This window comes from Curcuma longa, chromosome 4 (assembly GCF_044706935.1).
Source record: "Curcuma longa cultivar G26 ecotype Majalengka, Jawa Barat chromosome 4, ITB_CL_G26_1.1, whole genome shotgun sequence".
Lineage (NCBI taxonomy): Eukaryota > Viridiplantae > Streptophyta > Magnoliopsida > Zingiberales > Zingiberaceae > Curcuma > Curcuma longa.
In genome coordinates, this window is record NC_133864.1 from 5,209,595 (window position 1) to 5,220,335 (window position 10,741).

The window sequence follows — 10,741 nt, forward strand, 5'->3', positions numbered from 1 at the left end:
GATATATTAATCCTTTATTTTTCAAAAAAATGTCTTGGTGCGAGAAGGATCAAAATGAAAAAGAGGTTACCGTTAGAGGTAAGTTTAAAATATCTAAAATTTGGATGGGAAAAATATAAAAAGACTGAATAAATTGTGAGTTCCTAAAATTGATTAAAATAATAAAAAGGATAAAACTGGCAAGGCAATTAGTTGGTTTCTATTCAGATCCCATATGGATGGCCGGACAGGAAACCGATTTATCATCCAATAGCCTCTCATCCTCATCCTCCCTATAAATTCGCTGTCTCTGTGATCTTTCCTTCCTCTTTTATCCACCGCAAACTGTCACTCTCCGTCCATTCTAAAAACCCTAGTCCCGCCTTCTGCGACGCTCACTCCCTCAAAACCCTAATCCCGTTGATCCCGCCGCTGCGGCATCTACGATCGCGCGCCGATGGCTGCTCCTCGATCGCCGCTCCCCGTCATTCCGCTTCTTGTGCCGTAGACGGTAGATTAGATTCGAGTGCGGCGCATTGTGATCTCTCGCGGAGTAGGTGTGTCCGCAGATTCATACCCTGGCGTCGGAGAGTGGCACCGCGCTGCCAGCCGCGGCGGCCGTCGCGGAACCTGGAATGATAGCGGCGCAAGAGCCGGCACTGGCTCTGGCGAAAGCCGGGCCGTCGCCGTGGAGGAAAGCGGCGGCGGCGGCTGAGGAAGGGAAGGAGGGGGATCTGTTGATGGGTGCGGAGTCGTGGCCTTCCCTTGGGGATTCTAAGCCTAATGATTCGTCGGATTTTGCGACTAAGGTGGCACCTGCTGCTATGCCGCCACCAATGGCGATGGGTAACCCGGGTTCTCAACCACCTGCTGCTCCAATTCAGGTAATTTTTTCCGCTCCTCTGGGTAGATCTTTCCTGTTTATAGTTGTTCGTCATTCCATTGGTTATCTTTTTTCCTGTACTACGATTCTTTTAGTGTGCTATACTTTTACTAAGAACTTTTGGGTGCTAATATAAGAGTAGATGTTGATATTTAATAGTGAGATGGCCGTTTTGACGATTGTTTGATGCTCACCAAGTCAATGCAAAATATGTAGGGCTAGGATGGAAGTAACTCCCAACCTGCCAGCCTTAGAATGAAATTCCATCTAAATGCATGTGTATGTTCTTTCTCAAATTTTATAAAATAAATATACATGATCAGCAAGCCATGTCCTGACTATTTGGCTTCAGCTCCTTAAATGCTATCCAAGGTTTTCCCTAGCGTTCATTGAATTTTTTTAAATTTCAGCATTTTGAGGTTTCTTTGCTATTCCTTTACTTTTGGCACAATTTTAATTTATTTATTTTGTCTTATTATAATATCTATCAACTATCTTTGAACATGTCATACAGTTTACCGATTTTCTAACTCTGCACAACCATTTTATGATTTTTTTTATCTATACCACAATTTCTTTTCTTGTGTTTTGTTACTAATTTCACTTAGTTTGGTTTGGTTCATGTTTTTTTGTTTGTAGTATTCCTTTTGTACAGAAAAAGTGAGAATCTATAAATGAAAAGAAATGAAAATTATTTTTACACAAAGGATGCTCGACTCTTTCTTTAAGTAATAAAATTTTTATTGAGTTTGGATTTTGACCATATTCATTTTCTTGGAAGTAACTACAAAATACATTTTCAAAAAGAATTTTTATTTCCTTAAAGTAGATTATAAATGTTTTTTTCCTTATAGAAGCATCCTTATTATCCCTAATGCTGTATTATCTATAATCATGCTAAGCTATTATTGCGTTTGCGTCAATCACAATGCCATACTATTCATAAACACACAACTTTAAACATTACGATATGATACATTGTTTTTTAGATGTGAGCTTTGAAGTACACATCGTAAGTTGTCCTCTTATCATTACTTTTTTCTGTCTTTGTGGTAATTTCATCTGACTGCATGAATTATAAAGTAGTTTTGGTTGCTTTTATTTTGTAGTTTTTTTTTTAAGTAAAAAAAAATCTACATACTCATGATACTCTATGCAGTATATTTCAAGTAAATTGACATGAATCTAGCACGATTAATAGTATGCTCTCTGTTCATGTCTTCTGAAAATGACCATATGAATTATGAAGATTAAATTGCTTTTCCATTTGTTAAATTGTAATTTCTTCCCTCATTTTGTCAAATTTGATGTGCTAGTTGATGCAATTGTCAAGTGTTGCCTTTTTACACCTAGCCAACCCAAATTAGTTGGGACACACAACATGATGATGATGATGGTAATATTCTTTCATAGGATGGATTAGGAGTTTCTTTTGTTTTGCAAAACAGACTGAAAAAATAATTTTTATTTAGAAGTACATATTTTTGGCCCTTGTTGAATTTAGAATATTTAAAATGGTGAAGTAAAGGTATCTCCTTTTTATTATATATCATATTTGCCTTGCTTTGTAATGTAAAATTCAATTTCACTTAAGTGCTATGTGTGCCGACCTATATCATGGCCTTTTTCTTTTATTCAGACTTTTGGAGAATGTTGTCATCATATTTTTATTTATCGTTCTGAATTCCGATTGATGAAGCTATGTTAGCCTGTCCCACATTTCCTGTGTTGATTTTTATTGAAAATTTATTTCAATTACACCTGGACTTTTTTTTTTTAATTTTGGAACTGGTTTAACTATTTATTTATCAGTATTTCAACTACTACTATATGTGAAGAGCTAAGGTGGTGCAGGAAATGCTAAGGTTGGTGCAGGAAATTCTTTGAGAAAGTTTATGTTTTTTCCGGTGATACATAATCTCATTAAGAATAAATTTCAAAATTGAATATTATGCGAATTCAACAATAAACTACATGTTTTTTTAATAACTCAACAATTAACCTCTCCAGATTATGGAAAAAGTATGTTATGTCTTTTAGTTACAATCTACAAATACAGATACATTCATGCCATGCTTGTGAATAGAATCTATATCTTGAAACTTTGTTTGCACTTTAGTTGTTAGGTTTTGAATTGGTGAACAAATGACAAGTTTGATTAGCACACTTATTTCCATCAGGATATAGTGATACTGCATAAGTGCTGTACCAATTGATAAATTTTCACTTTTTTGCTCTGAATAGATAAATTTTGACTGGCTCAGTGGAAGAATCAATGAGTACCAATTAGTGACAGTATGTAAATGTATTATCAGTTACTCCATTGTGCTCAAGAAATATGATTCCATGGATGTCATTTCTGCCGGCGAGTTAATTTATAAAATTTTTGTGCAACTGGTTATGTTATATATGGTTCTATTAAGAGAGTTAAATATGTTTGCTGAAATGGAAACATCAAATGTTTTTCATTATTTATCTTCAGAAAATACATTCAAATTAGTTTTAAAAATTAGCAATTTTCTAAATTGTCTATCTTTTTCTGTTATAATTTTTGTTTGTGCTTTATGAAATACTTATTAACTTATTTCTCCCCTTCTTTGGTAGGGATCAATGGGCATTCGGAAATCTGGTGGTTTTGTAAGTAACAATTCTCCCAAGCAACATCACCACAAAAATGGCCCTAGACGTAATGGACCAGTTAATGGTGGACCACCTTTTCCTGTACATTTCACATACCAACAACCAGGGCAGCCAATGCTGTATCCTGTTTTACAACCTCCAACTCTGATGGTTCCTGATTATGCTTATCAATCTCATCATGCACCATTTCCTAATGTTCAACCACATATTGTGAATTCGGGCGAACCTCACATGCTGGGATTAGTCCCAACCAGCCAACCTGGAGGAAATGACGGAAATAGAAATTTTAAGCCTCTGCAACGAGATCCAAACAATTGGCATCCCAATGTTCCATATGGTGGCAGACCATATAATGTCCGTGAACCTCCTCAAATGTGGAGGCGGCCTTTTGGCCCAAGAGACAGCATAGATATGCCTCATGGCATTGGACCAAGAACTTTCATCAGGCCAGTTCCTCAGTTTCTAGGTCATGCGCCTGGATTTATCAGTGGACCTGGTTTCCCTGGTATTTTTTCAATCTAAACATATTTTCTTTTTATAAAAATCTTTTCTTGTCTAAACTTTTATACATTGCTCAAACTCAGGCCCTCCTATGTATTATGTTCCTGCTTCTACTCTTGAAGTGATGCATGGTCCTCCTCGATTTCCTTCCCACCCTTCTCCTCCAGTCCATCCCAATATGACATCAGAGACGGTAGCTTTGCAAACTAATATAGTAAAACAAATTGAGTATTATTTCAGGTTTGTTTGAGACCTCTTGGCATAAGCATCATTGGTGTTATCCTCGCTTGCATTTCTTATTCTGCGTTTCATGTTTTTTCTCATGAACATTTACAATATACTAATTAGATATGCTACTGAATAGCATGTTCAATGTGTCAGGCTTTTCACAACAATTTTGTAATAATCTCTATCTCTGTATCAATACAAGCCAAATGATTCCTCGAACTTAAATATGCTTACAATCTTCTTTCATTTGTAGTGATGAGAATTTGCAAAAGGATCGATACTTGATATCATTACTGGATGAGCAGGGATGGGTTTCTATAACCAAAATTGCTGATTTTAATAGGGTATGATTGGTTATGTTGCTAAACATTTTTATGTTCCTAATTGAATATACTTTGATGTTAGAACAGTTTACATTTTGCTGCTAATATTACAATGGCATTGCAGGTCAAGAAGATGACGACTAGTATACCCTTGATTCTCGATGCTTTACGTAGCTCAAATTTGATAGAAATTCAGGTTATAATAATTTGGTTCTACTCTTTGAAAATGAAAACATTTGTCTTGTACCTTTTAGTTTTGTTTGACCTACAAGCTATGTAACAGTATGGTCGTTTTGGTATATCTATGTCCTCATTCACAGTTTAATGGGCAGGATGACAACATAAGACGGCGTGGTGACTGGTCCAAGTGGATTCCAGCCCCATCTCCTCCTGTTGTTTCTTCACAATTTCAGTCCACACAAAGCCAGTCTCCTGTAAGGGAGAATATCAACATTAATGAAATAAGTAATAGTGCTCATATTCATGGGACCCATTGTGAAGATCGAGATGGATATTCAAATTCAACACCTTTTTATTCTACAGAAGAATCTAATACTTTCTCAGAGTCTAGTACTGGAAATGCACTTATTAGTGCTGAAGAAGTTGATCAAAATGGAGATGGAAAGACGGATAAGGAGATGGACTATAACTCACTTTTGGAGGGACAGAATGATCCTTTTGGTGATTGCAGATGTACGCCTAATAATAACTCTATTGCCAGCAATGTTCATGTTGATTATATAATCGATCATTCTCAAATCTCTAACAACTTGGAGGTCAATCTCAACTCCTGTGACATTGGTTCAAAATTAGACAAGGTGACTAGTCCAGCAGATATGAGTATGGCATCTGGAACAGATGGTGCTGAGTATGATAGTGGTTTTCTTGATAGTTCTCATGTCTACAATTCTCAAAGTACTTTTATGCTTGATGAGGAGCTTGAATTGGAGCATACGACAAATGAGATTGATCATCTTTCATTAAATAGAAGGTTACAAAGCGGCTTCTTGGAATCTCTTTTGTTTAAGTTTTTTATTTCATTAAATCTTCTTTGTTTCTCTTGCTATATCCTATTTTTCCCCTAGTTTGGAATAAATATCTTCCATCTGCAAGTGACAGCAGGCTCTTAAGTTGCATTAGTCATAGCTAACATAGTCCAAGTATATTTATCAACCATTAGCATCTTCTCAGCCATCAAATATTTCTGTTCAACAAGAGAAATCGACAAGAAGTTTGTGGGTTGTACTAGGGCTATTTGGTGTAAGAAAAAGGAAAGAATTTTCAACCAATGCCATGTCTGCCAGGTTCTCATTTGGCTGATCCAAGATCCTCTATATTAAGAAGCCTCTGACCATTGACCACCAATTACATATTCCCTGCTTTCATATGGTAGATCTTATCAGCCTGTAATCAAATTACTCAACCTGTACTTAATTTTGCATAATATATAATATTGGAAGGTTACTTCCTTCCTTTCAAAATAGTCATAGCTAATAAATAACAGGACAATTTTGTTACCAAAATCATTTTTTTTAGTGAAAAATCTTTAGCTTATTGCAAAAATTCTAGGATCTCGGACGGCAAAATCAAGAGAGAGATGCTAGTAAGTTACAAAGTGCAGGTTGTTTTTTAGGTTCCAAAAAAACCTTGTTTGTAGGCTATATATAACAAACTAATCATGCAACCAATAAGGACCCAGAATGGCAGTACATAATCAATGAGAATGCTTGAGAAAGGTCTTCTTTACTTATTAGATATTAACAAATTTAAATAAAGCAATTTGATTCAATTGTATTCAAATGATTTAAAACTGAAACTAAACAAACAATCTTTTGTTTTAAGACTGATATTTTGCTTTATCTATAATTTAGTTATCTTGTGTTTTTCTTTACCGTAATTATGTTCATCCACATAATTCCACTTGTGGTCATTGACCCTTGAAGCTTTCTTATATTTGAATTTTTACTCCACTTTCCTCAATACGATTCTGTATATTTCTCTTATTTTAATTTATTTTCAATTTTGCACTTACATGTTTCAATCTTCAATAGGGTTGATGATGAAGAGGATGAAATGAATGTTAATGATCAAGACGTGCACAGGCTTATAATTGTTACACAAGTTTGTTATGTCACTCCTTATTTATTTACATTATTTTAGTTGACTTTTTAACATATTGCTTATTGAGTTTATGCTTTAGTATGACACGTCAAGCTGTTGCGAAGTAGGCAAAGTGCATTTTGTTTTTCAATATTCTCTCTCTCTCTCTCTCTCTCTCTCTCTCTTACTGTTACTTTCAATATTCTCTCTCTCTCTCTCTCTCTCTGGACAACTATCTTTTTTGTCTTGGTTTTTTCCAATGTAAGAATCATTTCTCCCTGCCTTTTCAGATACATTGACATTGCAAATGTCTAGAAAATCCTTGCAGGCGAAGTATTTTGCACATTGTTTCCTTTAGTTGTTTTTGTTTCGTTTTAGCAAGAAATAACGAATCAATTCTCCTGCACTAATGGTGTCTTGCATAACTTCGATACAGGATACCAGGGTTGACAAAGATGATAGCACTAGCTCAGGGAAATCAGAAATAATATCTAATGAACTTGCTTCTGCTATTAATGACGGTCTTTATTTTTATGAGCAGGTAATTGTTTGTTCTCTTTCACATAGTTCTATTTAGTTCTAGGCCATTTGTGTTTGTGATGTTCATGTTTACTTTTGCTATAACAGATCTACTTCTAATAAAAATACTTAAATCATTTTTTATGTAATTTGCAGGAGTTGCATGCCAAAAGATCCAGTAGTGCTAGAAATACCAACACAAAAATGACTAAATCTGGTGAACATAAAGCTCCTGCCAATGTAACCTCATCCTTGCATCTGAAGACAAACCTAAACATCACAAATTATGCCTCTGACGACTCTGGACAAGTTAGCTCTCGACAGCGTCAAAATAAAGGTGTGAACAAATCACATGCCTCTCATAGGCGTCTTTTTCCAAGTAATTTTAGAAATCGTCATGGAGTCGCATCTGAGAGCCCACCAAGCAACTCGGTTGGCTTTTTCTTTGGTTCAACACCACCAGAAAATATCTGGTTAGCACTGCTAGTTAGTTTTAGATATGATTCTATTATTAGTTAAATTAACTTGTCTTGTTGGCCTTACTTTTACATTCACTGTTTTCCAGCTTTATGCCTTCTAAGTTGAGTGTCTCACCACATAATATTCATTCTGGGAGCCCACCTGTGGGATCGATGCCAAAATCTTTTCCACCATTTCAGCATCCAAGCCATCACCTTCTAGAGAAAAATCAATTTAAGCAGCAAAAGTATATGATTTTTCATTGAACTTTTATTGCTCTTATAGTATCACTATATTTGTTCTATTCATGCTGTTTGATACTGATATTCTCGGTGAAGGTATCTGAAGTTCCACAAACGTTGTCTTAATGATCGAAAGAAATTAGGGATTGGTTGCAGTGAGGTAGGTCTTGACTTCTATTTTTTTTCTTAAAAATCATTTTAATAACGTATATTCCAAAAGGGAGACAAGGGAAATTGACCTTGTTCTTGGGTCCCTTACATTCTTTGTGCTATTACCTTAGTTACTTGTCATTGGTTGAATTATGCTTATCATAGTCCTTACCTATGTTGGAAAATTTATGGTTTCTCTATGCAGGAAATGAATACTCTTTACCGATTTTGGTCATATTTCCTACGAGATATGTTCAACAAATCAATGTATGATGAATTTTGTAAATTAGCAATGGAAGATGCAAATGCTAATTATAACTATGGGCTGGAGTGTCTCTTCAGATTTTACAGGTACTGCTAATATTTTTTAAGCATCATGATAGGACCTTGCTAAACTTGAACTTTTGTTTTCGAAACTGCTTGTTTTAATCTTCTATTAGTAATTTCAACTCTAATTTTTTATGTTTTCTCTTTTCCAGTTATGGGTTGGAGAAACAATTTAGGGATGATCTGTATAATGATTTTGAACGACTCACACTCGAGTCTTACAAGAAATGCAATCTTTATGGCCTTGAAAAATACTGGTAACATGTCTAACATTTTGTTTATTGTGGTAATAATACAATACCTCCATTTCCTTGTTAGGTGTATGTGTTAATTCATAAATTTTGTTGCTATTCTGCAATTATTTTTGGAGTTTAATTATCTATCCCAAAGTTGAACAAGTTCAAATTTGAAAAGAAGTCAGCCTAACAAAGTATTTATGTGGTTGAGTTGGGTTCCACAGGGAAGATTTTTGAGTTTGATATTATTTGGTTCATGTTTGAGTCAATTTTGGGCCCAAAATGATTTGGGTTGAATTGAGGTCAAACCACATTCAAATGGGGTTCAAATTTAGTGGAGTCAGCTTAATTGAAGGTGGAAAATTCTTATAACTTGCTGAACACTCCTAGTTTGTAATGGGGAAGTAAAGTGCAATCTTGTGGGGCACTCTAGAACCTTGAGACATCAACCTAATGCTACATAACTATTTATAGATGACCATACTTCTATGAGGAAGTTCTTTAAGTACTAACTCTATTTAGATGCTAAACATTATCTTTACAATCGTTCTACTGCAAACGAAAACCAAACTATAGAACAGAAGCACAAAAGTCTTTGGGTCCAACCTTCAAGTTTGATGACCATCTTCAAGGTAGTGCTTCATGCCCAATTCATTACGTTCATTAACTAAACTAGCTTTCTAAACCTAATCATAAAGGAGTAATTAACCTATAGATGCACCCATGGTAGGTAAGGTGTTTATTTTATACACAACAGATGCATCATTGGCAAGGAGAAATGTGATATACTACCTCACTCAAATGTTTGTTGGTGTTATACTACCTCAGTCGAACGTGTCATACTTTTTTTAACTATAGATTTAACCTTTATGATATTGTCATCTGTTAACCTATGATTAATGAATTACTAGTAGTTACTGCAGCTAAAAGCAAATGCTGCAACTTCCAAATGGCATGTGGATTGTTTGCAGATGGTAATTCTTCAAATGACAAACTAATGCTTGTACGTAAATAGTTTTAACCATATGGTATAATATTTTCTACCCTGCAACCCAAATATATCCGATATGCTAGAATAATCTATTGTTGTTGGACTATTAATGATCTTCTTTTAATCATAAGCACAAAATGACCTTTGTAATTTGTTTTTCTAGTTTATTTTTATGTTCATAAAATAAAGAGCAAAAGGAATTTATTGCTACATTGTTTGTTTGATATTTGTCTTTTCCTTTAGAAGGGAAGTTGCATGGTAGTCTGGCATTCAAATGACTTGGCCATACACATTTTGTAATTTGTGAAGTCAGATGAATGCTGTGGAGCCTGCTCTGTGACTACCATTTTCATCGATGATACTTGGATTAATGTTTGAAGTTCAGAAACTTGCTTCGATTCCTCACTGCTTGCGGAATTTGTTTTTGTATCGCAGGGCGTTTCACCATTATAGAGGTCACCGCAGCACTGATGCTCTAAGAAAGCACCCAGAGTTGGAGAGACTTCTTCGAGAAGAATATCGCACTCTGGAAGATTTCAGGGCCAAGGAAAAGGCAGGCACAGCTTCAGGAAAGGAGTGCAGCAGCAGCAACAACAGCAACAGCAACGACAATAAGTGTGGTGGTTTTAATGACCATGGAGTCGCGCCATAGGTTGTGCTGCTGCTGTAGCCTTTCGCAGATCCACCTCGTGCAGTTTGTCAGCCTTCTCACCGTTTCCTGCGATCTGAGTTTCCAACTTGTTAGTATGGATTAGAGGGTCTGTACATTCACATATATGGAGGTTTTAAGATCCTTGCCGGTGGTAAATTTTGGCTGGGTCAGGAATTCTTTCTCCATCCCAGATTTTTGTATATAACGCCAAAGATAAGTACTGTATCTGGAATCTTGGAAATTGACCAAATAAGGTTTAAAATTTAGCCATGCTCATTGTGTGTTCTTTAACGGGTTCATCCTTTTTGGTGACATCTCAAATTTTGTAAATTTTAAACATTTCTCCATCACATATCTCTGTTTTCCTAGTTGAGGCTCAAATAGATCCATTTTCAATTTCGAACACTTTTATTTATTGTTTTCTTCGTGTTTGCGGTTCGTTTCTTGGTAAAATTGCTCAAAGTTGCATAACTTAGCGCTTTGAATTTATCCGATAGACTGAATTCAGAAG

At 35.5% G+C, this 10,741-nt stretch overlaps 1 protein-coding gene across 1 annotated transcript; it reads left to right on the plus strand.

The window, feature by feature from the left end:
* The first annotated feature begins 326 nt into the window (after positions 1–326).
* On the plus strand, positions 327–10,506 carry LOC141827877 (la-related protein 1A-like). The gene is made up of 14 exons (XM_074715210.1): positions 327–863; positions 3,467–4,007; positions 4,087–4,243; positions 4,485–4,575; positions 4,679–4,750; positions 4,887–5,545; positions 6,606–6,675; positions 7,091–7,195; positions 7,330–7,646; positions 7,739–7,879; positions 7,971–8,034; positions 8,230–8,375; positions 8,504–8,608; positions 10,014–10,506. The coding sequence occupies exons 1-14, from the start codon at positions 615–617 to the stop codon at positions 10,228–10,230; spliced, it is 2,934 nt and encodes a 977-aa protein (XP_074571311.1). The 5' UTR covers positions 327–614; the 3' UTR covers positions 10,231–10,506.
* The last annotated feature ends 235 nt before the right edge of the window (positions 10,507–10,741 follow it).